Source organism: Lissotriton vulgaris, chromosome 1_1 (genome assembly GCF_964263255.1).
Source record: "Lissotriton vulgaris chromosome 1_1, aLisVul1.2, whole genome shotgun sequence".
Classification (NCBI taxonomy): Eukaryota; Metazoa; Chordata; class Amphibia; order Caudata; family Salamandridae; genus Lissotriton; species Lissotriton vulgaris.
In genome coordinates this window covers 482,184,319-482,206,011 of record NC_141685.1, presented here as the reverse complement: position 1 = coordinate 482,206,011, position 21,693 = coordinate 482,184,319, and the positions used below count along the sequence as shown (strand labels likewise).

General features: G+C 46.1%; 1 protein-coding gene across 1 annotated transcript in view; it reads right to left on the bottom strand.

The window, feature by feature from the left end:
* The window catches only part of LRRC7 (leucine rich repeat containing 7), a 1,701,172-nt gene that overhangs the window by 1,214,131 nt on the left and 465,348 nt on the right, over positions 1 to 21,693 (bottom strand). Inside the window, exon 5 of the mRNA XM_086936257.1 lies at positions 17,622 to 17,711. Coding sequence (XP_086792383.1) covers positions 17,622 to 17,711 — 90 coding nt within the window. The remainder of the gene's footprint in view (positions 1 to 17,621; positions 17,712 to 21,693) is intronic.

Here is a 21,693-nt window from a genome sequence, read left to right as displayed (position 1 = left end):
TGTTTGCTTTGTTCGCCCTAATTTGTCAGAGTATGCTCAGACGTGGGTCTCTTGCTCACTTCGCCACTGCATTCAAGCTAGCCTGGCTGATAAGGGGTGTTACTCCGAAACCGGTCCCAGGATGCTTGTTTCCGGTCCAGGGAAGACATGGCTTGGCAGTTCGGGCTGGACTGTTCACCGTGAGGCACAGGGTCAAGACTGATTTGCATATAGCTGTGTCTGAACTGGGGTGGCGAAGTGAGGTAAAGAACGATGATGGATTCATCCCAGATCTGTGACTGGGGGTGAGTGTCTGAAAAGTTTCAGCACTCTGTCCACCATCTCCTTGTGTTTGCCTTGTTAACCAACTGGATCTGCCTGAGCCATGCTGCTGGCCTCTGATGGAATCTGTCCTTAGTCCAAAGAGGTGCTCCCAGGTCCTGGACCATTTGCTGGCATCGGAAAGTATTCCTCCTGAACACCAGGTGAAAATACAGACATTTTAGGCTCCTCACAACAATGAAGCAGCTTCTGCGAGCCAAGAAATGACCGCTCGCGACAGCCACCCACACAAAGCTCCAGCAAGTCCGGCACTTCACACTGACAGAAACCAGCTGTGTCAATCACCACTGCGAAGCTACTGTGGGACCTACATCTTGCACGGACAGCCCGTGTTGACCACCAAGGCAAACGGCAGCTCCTCACACAGACGTGAGAAGGTAAATCTTCAGAGTGACACACCTGGTCCCTGTATCAGTAAGCTCACGGCCAGCCTGAATTTGTGACTTTTACCCGGGACAGCATGACCAGATAACAGTGAGTGGAGCTTTCTGCATATATTGAGATTCATTCACTAGAAACTTTAAAAACTCATATCTCAAGTTCTAACAAATTATATTTTTGTAGTTTTGGTGTCAACTTATTTATTACATTTTATTTTTATTTTTCTAAATTGGTGTGGATTTTTTGTTTGTTGTGTTTTCACTGTATTACTGTTTGAAAAGCTACATAAATACTTTACACACTGCCTCTAAGTTAAACCTAACTGCTTTTTTGCAAGGCTACCAGAAGGTTAAGCACAGGTAAATTTGGGGTTGCTTGTGACTTCCTGCTGACAGGAATTGTAGGCGCAGCTTGAGTCACGTTTCTCCCCCCCAACCAGTAACCAGATGTGGAGAAAAGGATAGTTAAAGATTTAAGAAAAAATAGGGCTGAAAAGCATTAAACATCAATGGTAGTCAATAGTTGACTGGGACCAAGGAGCTATTTGTGGCTGACTGCCAGCGGCGCGGGTCAGACACAGCAAATAGATTGGTCCCACCTGAGCCTGAAAGTAGAAAAAAAGATGTAAGTCCCAATCTGACAAGGGGCTTTGTCAATTTTCTGATGAAAAACTGATTTAGTGTAAATACAATTCACAATAGTATACTTCGAATGCACCCAGGACCTCGGGTGGGAGTCAGAAACTCTCAGGGTGTCACGCAGAGACCACAAGCAAAGTCCAATCGATGTTCCAGTTGCCACTAATCAGCTGGGAATTTCCTGCTGCCTATTGCAGCTTAGTGTGTTCATGTACCCATACAAGTCAGCCAACAGACCTTTGGAGTCCACTTCTTTGTCCTGAGTAGAAGAGGGAGCAAGCCCAGTCCTCCAGGACACCTCTAAGGTGACAGACAGCGGTTACATTCCTCTTTTGCTCTTCCAGTGGTCCAGAAAGTGTTCTCAGGAGTTTCCTTGGGGTACCACATTTATGCCTGGCACCAGCTAGTGGATGTTGGTGACTCCTGGGCACTCCCTAACCAATGGGGTAAAAGTGTTCAGAGGTAACCCTACCCACTTTTTCAGTGGTTCCTGTTCGCTTTACTGCAAACGGTCTCAAAGTTATCCTACTGACTTATTTTAACCTATTTAAAAAGTCCAGTGCCTCAAACACTTTTACAAAACAAACAAGATGATGGATGGAATGTTGCACAATGGCAAAACATTCACCCCCAGTCACAGATCTGGGTTTAATCCATTGTTATTTAGCTCATCAAGCCACCCCAGTTCAGACATGGCCACATGCAAATCAGTCGTGGCCCTGTGCCTCATTGGAACAGTCCAGCCCGAACTTCCAAGCCATGTCTTTCCTGGACCGGAATCAAGCATCCTAGGACCGGTTTCTGGCTATCAGCCGTCTTCAGCCAGGATAGCTTGACTCCAGTGGCGTAGTGAGCAAGGGACCCACGTCTGGGCATACCCTTTCCCAATTAGGGTGAACAGCAAAACAAACAAGATGATGGATGGAATGTTGCAAAATGGCAAAACATTCAACCCCAGTCACAGATCTGGGTTTAATCCATCGTTATTTTGCTCACCTAGCCACCCCAGTTCAGACATGGCCATAAACCGGTCCCAGGATGCTTTATTACGGTCCAGGGAAGACATGGCTTGGCAGTTCGGGCTGGACTGTTCCCATGAGGCACAGGGTCAAGGCTGATTTGCATATGGCCATGTCTGAACTGGGGTGGTGCAGTGAGCAAAAAAACGATGGATTTAGGCCCATATCTCTGTACTGGGGTGAATGTATGACATTGTTCTGCATTCTGTCCATCAACTGTTGTTTTTGCATCAAACACTTTTACATCACCAAGACCTGGATGTCCAGTGCCTACCTGAAGCTTAGCTCAACCAACTCATAATTCCTTCCTGTTACTTGTCAAGAACAACAAACAATATAAAGTACAAACCCGGCTCAATGACATGAACCTTGATGGCTTTGAACCTCAACTTTCACTGAATACCAAGTCACTTGGATTCTTCCTGGACACCAAACTCACCTTCAAGGAACACAATGCAAAACAAATAAAAATGGTCTGGTGCCAGCTTTCTCTTCTAAAGAAAGTCCAACTATTTCTTCAAAATAGCATCTTCAGAACTGCTATTCAACACTTATACTCCCATGACTGGATAGTGGTAATACTCCCATTGTGAGCAACTTACATACTACAGCAAATCTCATCCAGGGCCTAAAGAAATATGATCACATCACCCCCTTCCTGAGGGAATTTTATTGGCTCCTCTTGTCAGCCTTCACCAAATTTAAACCCAGCTGCATCATTAAAAAAAGCCATCATGACCAGCTCTCAGATACATTTTTCAGGCAAGTTCACCATCTGTGGTGGTTCTTGCAGACCTTTTCCATCTATGACCCCATGATCTGGAATAACACCCCTATAGCCATTGGGACTGCCACAAAAGCCTCCAATTTAGGAAAGTGTTGAAGACTCACCCCCTTAAAGAACACTGCAACCACAATGCACCAATCATCTACAAGTTTCCTCTCCAATTACTTGTTGACTGTGTGCTTGTCTTTAACCATGTACAATGCTTTGCTGTCTTTTGGCTAGGTTTGAGCTAAATGTAGATACAAACAAACATACATTTAAAACCTTGATAAAGTGGTATATTCTGTGAAACATTTTTGGCCGTAGAGTGGAACAGAAACAAACTGCTTTGTAAAATCGGACCAAATAATAGAATGAAAACAATGATGAGCTATGGAATGTAACAAGTAGATCACAAATTGGACTACGATCCTTTGATGATACTGTTTCTAGAAAAGTGAACAAAAACAGTTGAAGACACTTTTTGGGACTGCTTTGATATTTTAGAAACTGCCTCTTTATAGTGGTGCTGAGCAGGTATGAGTCCAGCCAAACCTAGGGCCTAGTGGGACTACTTGAAAAGTCAGATCTTCAATTTCATGTGAAATTCAAGAAGGGAGGAGGAGGCTCTTATGTGTAGTGGCAGGTCATTCCACGCTTTAAGAGCGATGTAGGAGATGGCTCGATCACTGGATCTGTTTTTTCTCATGTGTGGAATGCGTGCAAGTAGTTGTCGGAACAAGCTGTGGTGTATGGAAAGTTTGTGAAAGTAGACAATATTGTTGTGGTATGCTGGGCCAGTGTTATGTAGAGCCTTGAAAGAGTGGGTGCAGAGTTGGAATTGTGCTTTTTTATGTATGGGCAGTCAGTGGAGGTCCTTCAGATGTGTTGTGATGTGAATGTAGTATTGGAGATTGAGAGTGATTCTGGTGAGTTTTTGTGGATCCCGGCATAGATGGTGTTCTCGTAGTCCAGTTATTTTGTGACAAAGGCATGCATGATGGTTTTGTGGGTGCTGATTGGTAGCCATTTGAAAATATTCCTCAGCATCTTTGGGCTGGCCGAGGTGTACGGTGCCAGGATGACTGAGTCCTTTCAGTTGGGAAGGAGCAGACACAACTGAGTGTCCTTGGATTCTAATGTTGTGTAGGTGTAGGATGAGGATGAGGTAAGAGACCATGTCAAATGCAGCAGAGAGGTCCAGGAGGATGAGGGCTGTCACGTCTCTATTGTCCAGAGGCAATGCAGATAGCATCCGTGCTGGAGAAAAGGGCAGTCTCTGCTGTGGTTGGGTCTGAAATCAGTCTAAGTGGTGTTGAGGAGTTGGTGGTCATTGCAGTATTCATTGAGGTGTATGTTGATGATTTTCTCTAAGACCTTGGCTGGGAATAGAAATAAGGAGACTGGTCTGTGGTTGGCGAGTGAATGGGTGAGAGCATGGCACTGATGGGTTGCTGTCCTCTGGAATAGGTGCAGCAGGGGCAGGGGTTCAATGGGCCCCTAAGTGGATGGTCTTCATTGTGGTAGGAATTTCTTCTGCAGTGATGATGGGTCATTAGGTTAGCAATGGTTCTTTGGATAGGATCAGGAGACAATTGGCATGGTTTATTGGGTCCAGTTGTAAGTTGAAGTTGCACTAAATGGTGGTGATTTTGTTGCTGAAAAACGGTGTGGGACTATTTGTAATTTAATCATTTTATAGAGTCAAAGCCTTGGGGCTAAAGGCCAAAAGTGGTTCCCCTTTCAGCTCTAATGTTGGCAGTGCTTCTGGGAACCCAAAATCTTCGTAGCAAATGTCTATTCTCTCATTAAATGGTGATTTGCTACCACCAGCACCCCAAATACAGTGAGACTGAAAAATCTGCCACCAGTAACATTATACAAACTAAATTAATCACTGTTCATCTTCATTATTTTTGCTCGGACTTAACTATAAGTGCTGGCCTCCTGGGTTCAATCTAAATCTCTTAATTGTAGGGCCAATACATTCCTGATTCTAGTGCCTCTCTAAACACAACCTTGTATGTCCCTCATGTCCCTCATATGGAACCTGCCAGAAATATTTTCACAACTTATTGTTTGAAAAATGGTTTCTACTTCTACTTCTTGAGTAGTCTTCCTTCCTAATGACGTGCCCTTTAAGTGGTGGTTTACTGTTACAATCTTCATCCTTTAACCTTCAGAACCTTTGAAAATGCATCATCTTCCAACTTGCTCATCCTGACTCACCTGTAAAAAATGTCATTATCTCCTTTTAGGGAAAGTGGTATAAATAATTCACAGTGTCGGTAGCAGCTCACTGGGCTCTGCGAGGCAATGCTGAAAGTTTCACAGTATTCTGAGCTGAATAATGATGTATCATTATATAAAACTAAATATGAGATGCATCTTGATTTCAGAATTTTTATCTATGATATTTTTCCGTATGTGGATGGTACAGTTGGGAGTCAAGTGAATGTGCTGCGTGACTATGTCAAGGAAATCCTTTTGAAATCGATTCCCAAAAAACTAACTTGCAGGGCCGGACTGGTCATAGCGGGCACCGGGCAATCCCCCGGTGCGCCGAACTGGGGGGGGGGGGGGGGGGGGGGGGCCCTGGGGGCCGTTTTTGTTACAGGGCCGTTTTTACAACATAGCTGCAAAATCGGCCCTGTAACAAAATCGGCACTTAACCAGCCCTGGCAAAGAGTTCGGCGGAACCCACAACCTCCCGGGGAGAGGGGGGATGGCCGAGCAGTTTGCCAGGACCGGTTTTGGTTCCCTGTCCGGCCCTGCTAACTTGATTACTTTTGATGCAAAATAATCTGACTGTGTATGGTCATGAGGACTTCTGAACTGGAAGGGTCTGTAGCGGCAACTGAATCTACTCTGCATGTTTACTTTTGGGGCAACAGAGATGGCCAATGAGTTCTTCTAAACTGAAAGAAGCGTTACAATTTTGACTATCTCAGCATCACTTTATCAGCTTAAAGAACATGGAATGATTATTTAGCTGCAATGCTGCAAAAAGATGCAATTTCCACTTAGGGACTGAATAATTTAAACGAAATGTATGGTGGCACTTGCAAAATCTATATTATGCAGTGGGCCCCTCATCCCAACTGTCCTTCCTTCAAATCAAGCACAGATTGCACAGATTCATTACAAAAGTTTGGATGAGGTAGACTGGCTAAATAGTGGAAGACAGCCAGTGCTTAATTAGTATCAGTGTTTGCTGGAGAGGCCCACCGGCACTCATTTGTAGGGACCGGCACTTATTTTTCCTAAGCTGACAATGACCGAGAGCATAGGAGGTGAAACAAATACAGGGAAAAATCACAGATTTGGGGCGGCACGCTGAGACAACGAACAACGGATTAAACCCAGATCAATGACTGAGGGTGAACATTCGATTTGTTCTGCATTCCATCAATCAAGTATTCTTTTTGCTTTTGTCACTCTAATTGGGACGGGTATGCCCAGACATTGGTCCCATGCTTACTGTGCCACTGGAATCAAGCTAGCCTGGCTGATGAGGGGTCATGCCCCCAAATCGATCCCAGGATGCTTGTTCTGGTCCTGGCAGTGTCTGGCCTGGCAGTTTGAACTTGACTGTTTCCATAGGGAGCCACTCAATACTGATTTGCATATGCCTAAATCCAAACTGGGATGGCGTGGTGAGCAAAAAAAGATGGATTAAACCCAGATCTATGTCTGGGCGTGAATTGTTGATATGTTCAGCATTCCGTCCTTCATCTGTTCTTATTGCTTTTGTCACTCTAAGTGGGAATGGCATGCCCAGATGTGGGTCCCATGCTCACCGTACTGAATTCAACCTAGCATGGGGAATGAGGGAGTGATGTCATGAAACCGGTCCCAAGATGCTAGTTTCCAGTCCAGGGAGTTTGTGACTTGGCAGTTCAGGCGTGACTGTTCGCATGGGGACAGGGTCAAGACTGATTTGCATATGGCTGTATGCAAGCAAATCAAATGATGAATTAAACCCAGATCTGTCACTGGAGGTGATTGTTTGATTTGTTGAGCATTCTGTCTACCGTCTGTTCTTTTTGTGGCCCTAAGTGGGAAGGGGAAGCCCAGACGTGGATCCCGTGCTCACTGTGCCACTGGATTCAAGCTATCCTGGCTGATGAATGGTGATACCCCGAAACGGTTCCCAGAATGCTTGTTTCCCAACCAGGGAGAATCTGGCTTGGCAGTTCGGGCTGTGCTGTTACAACAAGCAGCAGGGTCAAGCCTGATTTGCATATCACTGTTTCCAAATTGTGGAGGCTTTCAAACAAAAACAGATGGATTAATCCATATCTGTGACAGTGGGTGAATGTTTTATTTGTTCAGCATTCAGTCCATCATCTATTCTTTTTGTTTTTGTCACTCTAAGTGAGAAGGGTATGCCCAGATGTGAGTCCCGTGCTCACTGTGCCACTGGGTTCAAGCTAGCCTAGCTGAAGTGGGGGCGATACCCCAAAACCAGTCCCAGGATGCTTGTTTCCAGCCCAGGGAGGATCTGGCCTGGCAGTTCGAAAATGACTATTCCCATGGGGAGCTGGTCAAGACATGGTGCTTGTATAGTGGGGTCAAAACTGGAGTGGTGTTGTGAGCAAATAAAATGATGGATTAAACCCAGATCTGTGACTGGGGGTGAGTGGTTGATTTGTTCAGCATTACGTCCATCATCTGTTCTTTTTGCGTTTGTCGCCTGAAGTGGGAAAGGTATGCCCAAATGTGGGCCCCTTGCTCCCTGGGCCACTGGACTCATGCTAGCCCGGCTGATGAGGGATGATACATTGAAACCGGTCTCAGGATGCTTGTGTCTGGTCGAGGAAGGATCTGGCCTGACAGTTCTGTCTGGACTGTTATCACGGGGAGCAGGATCCAGACTGGGGTGGTGTGGTGAGCAAAACCAATAGATTAAACCCAGATCTGTTACTGGGGGTAATCATCATTTCTTTTTTGCTTTTGTTGCCCTAAGGTGTAAGGATATGGCGAGATGTGCGTCCTGTGCTCACTGCGCCACTGGATTCAAGCTAGCTTGGCTGATGAGGAGTGATACAACTAAACTGGTGCCAGGATGCTGGTGTCTGGTCCAGTGGAGATCTGGCCTGGGAGTCTGTGCTGGACTGTTCCCATCGGGAGTTGGGTCAAGACATATTTTGATACAGCTGGGTCTAAACTGGATGGCATAGTGAGGAACAATATGATGGATTAAACCCAGACCAGTGATTAGGGGTGATTGCTTGATTTGTACAGCATTCAGTTTAGCCGTGCCCGGCATGACTCACAGGTGGGGAGGGGTCATGCAGTGGGTAATTTTAATTATATTTCAAAAAACTATAACTCACCTTAGCCGCCCGATCCGGTCATGCGTCGTCTCTGCTCCTCACAGCCGCAGGAAGCAAGCAGCAGCCTCCCTCGCCTCCCCAAAGCCAATCAAAGCGCTGCAATAGCAGCGTTGTGATTGGGTGGAATGCAGACCGCACAGGCGTTGATGGGGAGGCCGTTTTCTCCATGCAGCCTACATGGAGAAATTAGAAGAGTGTGCATGACTGGTGTGGTCGGCCCCAGGGGGCGACCAAACAGGCAGGGCCCGCAACATTGGGCTACTCACTGCTCCCCTGCCCTGTTGTGGGACTGCCCACCTTCCCCCAACCAAACCCTTCTGCTTTCTCGCAGTGCGAGAATCAGTAACATGAAAAGTAACATAAAATGGCATACCATTTTTGTTACTGCTTCTGGCACTGCGAGAAAGCAAGTGGGGCGATGCTACTCCACCCACATGGAGGAGCCACCCCTGATTCTGTCCATCATCTGTTCTTTTTGCTTTTGTCGCTTTAAGTGGGAAGGGTATGCCAGGGTATGCCAGGGTATGCCCAGACGCGGGTCCGGTGCTCACTGTGCCACTGGATTCAAGCTTGCCTGGCTGATGAGGGTTTAATCCCTAAATCCGGTCCCAGGATGCTAATTTACGGTCTCGGAAGGATTTGGTCTGGCAGTTCGGGCTGGACCCTTCTCATGGGGAAAAGGGTTGAGACTGGGGTGGCATGTTGAGCAAAGAAACAATGGATTAATGCCAGATCTGTGACTGTGGATGAATGTTCTTCAGCTATCCGTCCATCATCTGGTCTTTTTTCCCAATAAGTATGGAGGATATACCCAGACATGGGTCCCGTGCTCACCGGGCCACTGGATTCAAGCTGGCTGATGAGGGATGATACCCCAAATACCAATCTCGAGAAGCTGGTCTTCTGGTCCAGGGCCAATCAGACCTTGCAGTTTGGGCTGGACTGTTCCCATAGGGAGAAGGTCAAAACTGATTTGCATATTTCTGGGTCCAAACTGGGGTGGCATAGTAAGAAAAAAATTATGGATTAAACGCAGATCTATGACTGGAGTGAATAACTAATTTGTTCAGCATTCCGTTCATCATCTTCTCTTTTTGCTTTTGTCACCCTAGGTGGGAAGGGTATGCCCAGACGTGGGTCCATACTCACTGTGCCAATGGATTCAATCTATCCTGGCTGATAAGTGGTGATACCCTGAAACCGGCCCCAGAATGCTTTATTCTGGTCCAAGGAGGATTTGGCCTGTCAGTTCAAGCTGGACTGTTCCCATGGGGACCAGGTTCAAGACTAATTTGCATATGGCTGTGTTCGAATTGTAATGGTGTGGAGAGCAAAAAACGATGGATTAAACCCAGATCTGTAACAGGGGTTAATATTTGATTTGTTCAGCATTCCGTCCATCACCTTTTCTTTTTGCTTTTGTTGCCCTAAGTTGGTTGGGTATGCCCAGACGTGGGTGCTGTGCTAACTGTGCCCCTGGATTCAAACAAGCCTGGCTGATGAGGGCGGTTAGCCCGAAACCGGTCCCAGGATGCTTGTTTCTGGTCCAGGGAAGACATGGCTTGGCAGTTCGGGTTGGACTGTTCCCACGAGGCACAGGGTCAAGACTGATTTGCATTAAGTCTGAACTGGGGTGGCGAAGTGAGCTAAAGAACAATGATGGATTCAGCCCAGATCTGTGACTGGGGTTGAGTGTATGAAAAGTTTCAGCGCTCGGTCCATCATCTCCTTGTGTCTGCTTTTTTTACCATATTAAAGCCAGGCCCATTGACATTGCCTACGCTAGGATGCATTGTGAGGATCTGCACCAAAGGCGCATTGCACAGCCAAGGGAATGTATTGGTTCCGAGGTACAGTGAGGCTGTGGTGCTAGGTCCTACATCATCATTGAGGATCCTGCCGATGAGGGCTTGCAATGTGAAATTAGGCATTGAGGATGCATTACTCAGACAGGGTGATGAGTTTGTTGCAAGGAGCTTCGAGGCTGACATGCCGAGTCTGTCATCATCATTGAGGCTACCGTAGTTGAGTATGCGAGGGCCTGTACCTAGGATGAGTTGCGCAGCAGTGGTTTTGAAGAGGCTGTGAACTCCGAAAGTTATGTGGGTCTTTGCTATGAGTCCAATCTATGCAGCAGTAACAATGCATCAATTCTGCTGGGGGTTGTGCTGCACAGCAGAGGAGATGCGTCTGTACCACTCAATCAATCAATCAATCAATCAATCAATCAATCAGGGAATTGTAAGCGCTCTACTCACCCGTGAGGGTCTCAAGGTGCTGGTGAAGGGGGTAGGCCGCACCGTTCAGCCAAATATCCTGGTCTTGAGGGTCTTCCTGAAGGTGTTTAGGGAGGGTGCGTGTCTGATGTCTGCCGGTAGTTCGTTTCAGGTCTTGGCTGCGATGTGAGAGAATGATCTTCCGCCTGATCTGGCTCTGAGGATCTGAGGGGTTTTCAGCCAATGCGAGGTTGAATGATCGCAGGTTTCTTTTGGGTACGTGGAAGTTAATTTTGTCGTTGAGGTATTTGGGTCCGTTGTTGTGCAGGCACTTGTAGGCATGAGTGAGGATTTTGAAGGTGACTCTTCTCCACGGGGAGCCAGTGGAGTAACTGCAGGTGTTGGCTGATGTGTTCATGCCTGGTTATGCCGAGGACGAGTCTGGCTGCGGTGTTCTGTATTGTTTGTAGTTTGCGGAGTAGGGACTTGTTGATGCTGGCGTCGAGTGCATTGCCATAGTCAAGTTTGCTGGTGATGAGTGCGTGGGTGACTGTTTTCCTCAATTTGGGGGCGATCCATTTGAAGGTCTTTCGGAGGATGCAGAGGGTTTTGAAGCAGCTGGTGGTGACCTGTCGTTTCATGGTGAGTGATGAGTCGAGTATGATGCCGTGATTCTTGGTGTGGTCCGTGTGGGTAGGTGGGCTTCCGAATGCTGCGGGCCTCCAGGTGTTGTCCCATTCTGAAGGGGTGGTTCCAAGGATGGGGACTTCGGTTTTCTCAGCATTGAGTTTTAGGCAGCTCTTGGTCATCCAGACTGCCAGTTCTTGCATTCGTCTCTGAGTTGGTGGGGTCTTTGGTGAGGGAGAGGATGAGCTGAGTGTCGTCGGCGTAGGATACTATGCTGAGGCTGTGTTGTCAGACGAGGTCTGCGAGGGGCGCCATGTAGATGTTAAAGAGGGTCGGGCTTTGAGATGACCCCCGTGGTACTCCGCAGGTGATGTCGGTGGGGGCAAAGAGGAAGGACGGTAGTCTGATCCTTTGACTTCTTCTGGTGAGGAACGAGCAGGTCCAGTCTAGGGTTGTTCCTTGTAAACCGGCCTCGAGCAGTCTGGTGATTAGTGTGCAATGTGAGATGGTGTCGAAGGCTGCAGACAGGTTGAGGAGGATGAGGGCCGTGGAGTGGCCCTGGTCCAGGAGAGTGCGTATGTCATCTGTGGCTGCGAGTAGGGTGATCTCAGTGCTGTGGTTGGTTTGGAATCCGGTTTGGGATGGGTCGAGGATAGTGTGTTCTTCGATGAATCTTGTCAGTTCCCTGGTGACTGCTCTTTCTGCCACTTTGGCTATGGAGGGGAACTGCAAGATGGGCGGGCAGTGGGGTCCGCCGTGGGTTTCTTGACCAGGGGCCTGGCTTTGGCGCACTTCCAGTCATCTAGGAAGGTGCCTCTTTTGAAGGTGGTGTTGATAGTGTGTTGCAGTTAGGGTGCGATGGTGTCTGCAGCTCTGTGGTAGATGTGTGGGGGCATGGGTTGGTGGGGGCCCCCAAGTGGATGCCTTTCATGGCCACAGTGGTGTCCATGGTCATGGGTGGTGTCCAGATCGAGATGGTGGGCTGGCTGGTGAGGGGAGGCGAAGGGGTGGCTACGGTGTCTTGAGGGGGGGGCGGTGATTTTGTCGTAGAGTGTTCTGATCTTGAGGTGGAAGAAGGTTCCGAGCTTTTCACAGAGGTTCTGGGATGGGGTGATGTCTGTGGCTTTACTGCGTGGGTTGGTGCATTCCTGGATGACGTTCAATAGTTCCTTGGAGTTGGTGAGGATTTTGTTGTGGATGAAGTTCCTTTTGGTTGTTCTGATTTGGTTGTGGTAGTCCGTCATGGCCTTTTTGTAAGTGGAGAAGCTATTGGTTGTCTTGGTATTCCTCCGGATCTTTTCCAGGCATCTGCAGGAGTGTCTGGTCTCTTGGAGGTTGGTGGTGAACCAGGTGGCCTTCCTGGGGCATTGTTTGCCACGTTTGCTGCGTAGTGGGCAGGCTCGTCTGCGCAATTGGAGATCCACGTGTGGAGTTCTCTGGCTGCGGTGTTTGCGTCGGTTGCCCAGGTGTGGTTGGCTCGGGAGAGGGTGGAGTTCAGTTGCTCGTCAGTGATCTTGTTCGAGTTCCTTCGTGGCTGGCGGGGGCTGGTTTAGGTGCTTTGGGTTTCTCTACGACAAAGTGGATACAGTGGTGGTCAGTCTATGGTGGTTGCGTTGTGTGTATTGGTTCATAGAGTCTGGCAGGGCACCTTAGACCAACTTCCATGGGTACAAAACTGGGCTGGCACCACTTGGCAGAGAAGGCTCACAGATGGCAGAGTTCAAGTGCAGATGCAAGGTTGTTGGAATCCCTGAGTCTTCAGATCAGGAGGCCAGCCAACTAGTCCTTGGAGTCGCTCCTGGTTCTAGGTTCAAGTGATGCAAGCCCAGTCCTTCTCACCCAGGCAAGCAGGATAGCAAGTCAGCACAGCAGGGCAGCAGTTCTTCCAGAGAAGCAGTCCAGAAGAATGGTAGCTCATTTACCAGCACAGCAGGCCTTCATACTAGCAGAGTATCCACAGTTCCAGAAGTGCACTGAAGTGGTGGTGTGTGAGGTCCTTCTTTATTTACACAGTAGAGTCCAGGTGCTAGGGGTAGAGGTTGTTGGACCCTTCTGTACCTGTGACTCAATTCAGGAGGCCAGCCAACTATCCCTTTGAGTCTGTCTGAGGTTGTGGGTTCATCAGATGTAGGTCCAGTCCTTCTCACAAAAGTACGTGAGCAGCAGGTCAGCACAGCTGAGTGGCAGTCCTTCAGAGCATCAGTCTAGCAGAGTGGCAGTCCTTTGAGCAGCACAGCAGGCCTTCTTCAGGCAGAGTATCCACAGGTCCAGAGGTGTACTGAAAAGTTGGTATCTGAGGTCCAGTATTTATACGCAGTTGTGCCTTTGAAGTGGGGAGAAGCTTCTAGAAGTGCACAGGCTAACTACAGGGGTATGCAGCCTTTGTGTAGCAGCAGGACACAGCCTGTTCAAGTGTCAGTGGAGCTTTGCCCAGCTCTTCCCACCCATCCTGCCAGTGTGTGGCTGGCTAGGAGAAATACTCTAACCCCAAATGTCAACTACACCAAGTCATGTCACTCAGAGACAGGCTACAAACACTAAATTGATAAGGCAGGAAAATGTCAACTTTCTAAAAGTGGCATTTTCAAAATTGTAATTAAAAATTTGACTTAACCATGAGTTAGGATTTTCCATTACAATTCCAAAGACACCAAACATGAACTGGTTACCTGCCCTTATTTGGAAAAAACAGTACATTAATTGTAATAAGGTAACTCCATTGATATTCTATGAGAGAGGTAGGCCTTACAGTCGTGAAAAGTTAATTTAGGAGTGTTTCACTACCCGGATATGTAAAAGTTAAAAGTAAGTGTCCAGCTTTTTAAATACACTGCACCCCACCCTCTGGGCTGTCCAGGGCAGCCGCGGCCGGTGGTGGGAGTACCTGCGGGCGGTGACGTGGGAAGGGGGAGGGCCAGGGTAGGGGGTAGTAATGTATGGATTACAGAGGTAAGTAAACATAAATAAATAAAACAAAATTCGTTGCGCGCACTGCATCGCATTTGGTGATGCAGTGCATGCAACGAAATTCGTTTTATTCATATATATGTTAACTTACCTGTTAAACTCTGTAATCCATACATTACTACACCCCACCCTGCCCCTCCCCCTCCCCATGTCACCGCCCACAGGTACTCCCACCACCGGCCGCGGCTGGTCCAGGGCCCTACTCTGAGGATGACTTACATGTAATAAAAAGTAAGGCCTGGACCTGGCAAAAGGTTTATTTTGCCAGGCTGAAATGGCAGTTATAAAAGTACACACACAGGCTCCAATGGCAATGGCAGGCCTGAGACATTTTGAAAGTGCTCCTTAAGTGGGTGACACAACCAGTGCTGCAGGCCCACAAATTAAATACTGCTTGTATTGTCATTGAAAGTGGATCTGTGAATGACTGAAGGATGTTGCATTGGCTATCAAATATCTTGATCCTATCTGCAAGGTAGTGTGATGTGCTGAATAGTGACAACTTGAAGGTGGTGCAGCAGCTTTGAAGATGATGTAGGCAGAAAAGTAGAGAAAGTGGGTTTCCTGAAACAGGAGAGTCATCCAGGCATACTTTGTCAGTCCCTTGTTGAGTCATTTAGCCAAAGTGGCTGATGTTCTTCAGTGGTGCAAGTCGGATGTCTAGATTGAACAAGACTGTGCTCTCATTCAAGTATAAAGGGCCTAACAGCAATTTTAAACATATGCCCCAGCAGATATATTGACCCAGAGAAAACATGAAAGGTGGAGTCAGGCTGTCTGAATATTGCCCTTCAAACTGAGGTCACTGTTGACATAGAATCTGAAATACATAGTGCTGTTCTAAAGTTGGGGGGAATCAATTGAGATTAATTGCTGAGGGTAATTTCTGAATATAAGCTTCCTTTTTGTCTTTAGTGATCAAACATAATTCCGTTTTCTGTGAGTTTTTGTTCAGGAAGACCTTTGACAACTCAGCTTGTACATTGGACATGCAAGATGAATCTTTGAGGAACAATGTAACCATGTGCTTACGCTACGAAGTTTTAATTTGAATGGAATTGCATCTGCTGGTCAGGATGGAGCATATCTATTGCAGGGAGAACATGTGTGAAGACAAGGCATTGAATAGAGCTAGACCATTAGCAAAATGAACACAGCAACACATTTGAGGGGGGGCATGGAAAAAGAGCTACTGTTTTCAGTGATTAGGATAGCTTTGCCAACTAACTGGATGATTGGTATTTTTATGTTGCATTGTGGACCGAATCTTGACAGACATTGCTATCACAAAGCATTGGCTTTCTTGATGAAATATACCTGGGAATCGAAGGTGTATTCTTAGACAGTAATGGGTAAGGCCATCCATGTTTAGGTAGGGTCAGTCAGGGATCCTGTTTTGATGGAATCAGGCAAGATGTGATGGGTGATGGTATTTAATAGTGGCATGAGTGTTTCACTGAGCTACAGTTCTCAAAAAAGGAAGGGGTGATGTTATTTTCATAGGAGGTATGTCTTGAAAGTACTGAGGTAGTGTGATGTTATTGATTGTTAGGGGTGAAGTTGGCTAATTGGAAGCATTGAGAGGTGGTGTAACAGGGATTGTAATGGATGTTTTCTGTTTTCTCGAAGAAGCTGTGGATTACTTTGAACCTGTCTGCAGATTGTTCTGCAGATGCAGTATTTAATGGCTTTGAGGGAAGCTCTTGCTTCTTTGATTTATGGCTGCATTGATGTATCCGATGTAGTAGGATGCTTCAATATTGATGAAGAGTTTTTGCATGTCAAGGAGAGTGTTTAATCCAATAAAATGGTGTAGTCTATATATATTGCAATGCTTGAACTGCTAGTTTTGCTATCTCCTGGGTAAACACTCTTGCATTAGACAAAGTTGCATGAATGTTTGCCAATTAGAAATTGAATAATAGGGGTGCCAAAGTCTGCTTTAGCTCTGTACTTGTATAATTTCTTTCAGCTGTAACCTACTTGGTGGAAACCTTGTCCCAAGTATCCTTATAGAGGCCAATAATCCTTCTAGGATAATGCAAGAGATTGTGCCAGTTGAGCAGCTTTTGGCAGGGCTTGTCTCTGTCCACTCTATTGAAGGCCGTAGTAATGTTGATTAAGGCAACATACAGTTGTGTGGTTGCCTAGGCATTGCTTTCTCTATCAAGGACTTCAGACTGAAGATATCGTCTTCTATAGAGCATCCTTTTCTTAAACTAGTTTCAGTAACTGAAATGAGCTGCTCTTCACCACCTATTTTTCCGATTCCTGGCTTAATATTTTGGCAATTCCCTTGCATTTGACATCCAGCAGGGCAATCAGGTGAACATTTTTTGACAGATACAGGGCCTCTTTTTATGAATGGGTACCAACAGAGAACCTCTCCAGCTGTCAGGAATTGTATTATTGAGTGTGCAATTTTGAAAGAGTCAACACCATTCTTGTGCCGCTGCAGGAACGAATACCAGAAGGGCCGGGTGCCAAATCATGCAGATGGTTATTGGAGCGTGGAAATCTTCCTGGAGCTGTGCCTTCGGTCTTTGAGCTCTTTGAATGATCAAGTAACTAAATTGTGCTATGCTTGAAAGCAGACATTGATGACAATGAATGGCTTACATGTAGACTGTTCTTGGAACTAACAGGGCCTGATGATCTGGAGGGCTGTGTCCAGCCATGTGTGTGTGGTCACTTTGTTGGATGCTGTAACCCAAAGGTGAAATAATGTCGCAAACGTGCTTGGAGTTGACCGAGGCCCAGGTATCAGTGAGAAAGGCTACATCCAGTTTAAGTGTCACTAAGGTGCTGATGATATCTGCTACATGTTGGATTGGAGCGTGAGTATTAACGGGCAAGGTCTACAGCGTATGCTCTATATATTTATTATCACATGAGGAAACAGGAAGGGTTTGAATAGGGTTGTTGTTGATACTGTGTGTGCGAGAGAGAGAGAGAGTAGTGATCTCTGGGTGTGGTGTGTGGTTGTGTTGTATGTTTTGGTCTGGAGATTGCAAATATTTAGGATGGTGGAAATGGCTCTGGTTGGGTGGATGGGAGGGACATGGTAGAAGCTATGATATATTCCTTGGAGGTTGTAACCCTATGTATCTGCCCTTAATGCTCCTTTCCTGTCTTGTATTATTTTACAAAATGTGTTAACCTGAAATAAGATCACAGTATGGTGCTTATTCTGTGAGGCAGCTTTACGGTGCACAAAGAATTGTCTTTTTTCCAGGAACTTACTCATAGACTATGGACTATTTACCTGGACAGCGGAAACGATTTCAGGTGACTCAACTACATGATTACAGGGGTGGGGGAGATTCAGTCCATGACCTTTGACTTACCTCCCAAAATTTGGTGGAAGATATTCCAGAAAGGCATCGTTTAGGTAGAGCTGGGTTAGGTTTTGAAGCTGCGTGAAGCCATCTGGGAGCCTAAAAATAAGTTAGCATATTAGTTGTCATGGTAACAGAACACAAACGTAAGTCTCTGCAGAGAACAAAAGGCATAAGTGCAGTACATTCCTGACTACCCCTTGTGTCTTTCACAAATGCATCGCATGGGTTCTTAAAGGCTATATTTTGCTGCTCGGCTGTCGAGAAAGGAAATGTTAACCTTTTAATGCTCATGTCTCTGGATACATCACGCGTGCATACAATCTAAATGAGTGTCATTCTCTTCCGTTGCACTACTTTTCCCAGTCTGTTATAAGGCACGGTGCTATGAAGCAACACGACCTGTCATGAGTTATTTTGGAAAACACAAAGTATTCTTTTCATTCGGGAAGATTAAAAAATCAACTTTCAACATAAACGTTTCATATTAATCAGGCCACGTTACGCGTGAAAGTGAGGGAAGGTCCAATAACGACATTGTTTCTAAGAGCGTTCCTGATTGCTAACATTTTTGCAACCTAATTTTAGGTGCTAATTGGCTTATGTACCAAAATGCTGTGGTCAAATACTTGAGGCCTAGGATACATCGTTCCTATTTCAATTTATTGTTTCTTAAGTAGAAGACATTAACAATTGCATAAAATGCAATCGATCTCCAATAACAGAATACCAATAACATATGAAAACGGACATGTCTTTCTCTTTTGAAATGGCAGAAAACAAATCACGATTTTGTCTTAATTAGCTACTACAAGATTTTGCTTCATAGCCTGGCTGAAAGCCGTGGGGGGTTCCTCTTAAATGTATTTTCGGCAGCAAAGGTGTACGTTTGCGCCCTTTCACACTCTCATCCGAACCCCTCTCATCCTGGAGATGGTCTTAAAGCTACTCCAGCCAAGGGCGGAAAAACACAGGGGAAGGGAGCATCACCAGATGTACAGCATGCATAAGGGAAGGGGCTTTTCCACGAGGAGAAAATATTTTCCCCCGCAGAGAAAACAAGTGTGCACTTGCATAGCAGAGCAATATGTAAAAAAATTATGCACAGTGAGAAAGGGAGCCCAGAACACACGTCAGATGACAGTCCAAAAAGTATACCTGGAAACCTGAATCTGTAACAGCTTTCCAGGAGCACTTCTACAAATGTCTGCGACAGACAAAAAATGTAAACGTATGTTGAGGCATATATACAAATCTTTGGCCAAAGTTTCACATTTGTTCATGCCCATAATGGCAGCAAAACTGTACTGTTACCAACGGCAGAGCTGCACCACTCACAGGGAAGGCGTGGGAGTGCTGTGCAGGGCTTGAACCTTCCCAGACTGTTGCCAGATACTCGCTGGCATGACTTTCACGTACAGGGGCCCCCCTACACCTGCAGCTTGATCACTCCAAAGCAGCAGGAGTAGAGGCCTTAGTCGCATAGCCTGACTATATCCGAAGTACATACCTTGTCAAGGCGGGACCTGACTGTCCCAAACAAGGTAAGTCTTTTGCAGGTCATATTTGGGCAGTGATACTGGAACACAGCTGAGGGTCTCCACACTCTGGCAAGTGAGGGCACCATAGGTGCGACAGCGGCACACGGGGAGCACGCCCCCAACATGCCCTGTGGTAACACCCAATCCGAAAGGAATTCCTTGATCACAGAGAAACAACCCTGGAAATGTTGTCCCCCAAAACATTACATCTATATCTTCTGTAGCCAGGCTGTTATTGTTTAGCAATGTCATTGTTTACAATACTGTACAATGTACACATATGCCTGATATTAACGTGCCTTAAAGTCGATCACAAGAAACAATTGTTGACTAGGTACGTAATTAAATACATATTCAGAAATGATATGGTACATCCGTTCTCAGTTCGCAATAAATTAAGATAGAGGGAACAAGTCAGCACAGTTAGATTTACTAAGAATAACAATTCTACACAAACTTTAGAAAGAGTAGAAAATGAAGTGCTTGGTTACAAGTTACAGAAAAAGAAGCTAGCTTGGTCTTGTCAGAATTGCATAAGTAAACAGAGCAAGTCACTACCCAGATTGTTATACTGTCGATGTTTTGAACTTAATAGCTTCGTTAAAGGTCTTTATCAAGACAAGGGTATTTGAGGAGCACCTAGACAGTCTGAAGAGAGCAAAAAAAACCCTGAAAAAACTAGAAAATTATATCCAAATATATATATAAAGACATTTGCAGAAAAAGTGGTTAGTAAGGGAGCAGAGGGGCTTACGGCGCAAAACCATTAAGGAAACACTGACATAAAAACCCATTAATTGGGTGTAAGAATAATTAACACAATAAAAACTGTTGTGAAAAGCCACGTGAAAGAAATGGAAGAAGAAGCTCTATCCTAGAGAAGTAATCAGCATGTTAGAGCTAACTAAATCACTGAATTAGTTGAGAAAGATCCAAAACATGCATTTTGCTTCCCTAGTAGAGGAGCTAGTGTGTCTGCCAGGGTGTTTTACTATAGAACTTCACTGAATTTCCTTTAGGCCTGTATGACCCCTTTGCGCAACATGATTTGCATAGTGGGAGTCAGCATGCTGCTTACTTCCTCCTAGCTCAGACTTCATCAGTGGCCTACAGCAGTTAGGTTTTCCTCTCTACCCTGCCACTGCCTCAGGCCTGTGTGGAAGGTGCCCCCCCTGCTCCCCCTCTCCCCAGGTCAGCCCAAGAATTCCTGCGCCCAGGGTCGGCTTTAGGACAGTGCACCCTGGCAGCCGCATCTGGTGCTGACTTTGGTGGGGGGCGCTGTGTTAAAAATATCAGATGGTTTAAAAGCATGTGAACGTCCTCGAGAGTCCAGCAGTTTTCAAGCAACAGTAAAAATGTCGAGATAACTCTGGTGATTAATGTTAGCACTGCGGGGATAGGAATTATGGCTAGTAGTACTTTGTATTCATCATAAAGTAGCACTGAGGGATAATGGACCACATGTATGACCATTTTTAGCAGTCGCAAATAGAGATTCGGATAATTTGTGATGGCTAAAAAGTGTTGTAGCATGTATCAACCCTATTTTGCGGTTCCAGAACAATTGCAGTTTACCGCCTACTTCAAGTAAGTTGTAAGCCACTTCCCCTTTGTGATTGGCAGCAAAAATGTTTTTTAAGAGCAGGCAGTTATCCCACTGCCTACTTTTAGAAACATTAAACTGAAACGTTACATTTTTGTTTTTTAAATGCATCCCATTTTCCATTCTGGAAAATGAGCTGCATTCAAAAAATAAAAAGTTGCTTTCTTTAAAAAGTAAACACAGACATAGGGAGTCTGCAGTCCCCAGCAAGCCAACATCCCTGTGTTATTGCCCATTCTCAATGGATTCCAACTTAAGACCTACCTCATGAATATTGATTAGGTAGGGAATTTGCAACCCCATTTGAATCGTAAAATGTGTCTGAGACACATTACTACATTTCCTTTTGGGACTCGCAAATAGTGAGTTGGTAAAATTTGCAAACAGCGAGTCGCTAAAGGAAATGGCCAAACATGTGGTCCCAAGTACCTGCTGCAAGACTGTGTACTAAGCAGATAACAAAACTATGAGTAGCACTTAAAAAAAAATGTAAATGTATGTCGGGAGGGGTTATGGAGAGGTATGCGGCACTATCGGAGAGTGGTAGTGAGGAAATTAGTGGGGAAGGAAGTCATGGGGAGGGGCGCCAAAAAAGATTGTCGCACCAGGTGCCACCAGCACTAAAGTCGGCCCTGCCTGCACCATTCATGAGATACGGAGCCTCCCCCTTCGATACCCCCTTGTCTCGGACATGTGAATGACGTAATTAAACTCACGCTGTGAGGGGCTCCTGCAACATCGTAAGGCAGTGACCATCTGGAGCCCCCCCCTTGATACAGACACCCCAGTGCTTGTAAGCCCCTTGCCGAGTTACTCTCCCCCCCTAGAGGGGACCTGCACCCCACTGGACCCTTGCCGCCCCGCACCCCTAGTCCTGGAATCGGGGACCTACTCCTGTAGACAAACATTGACACTCTTCTCAATCCATTGGCTCTTC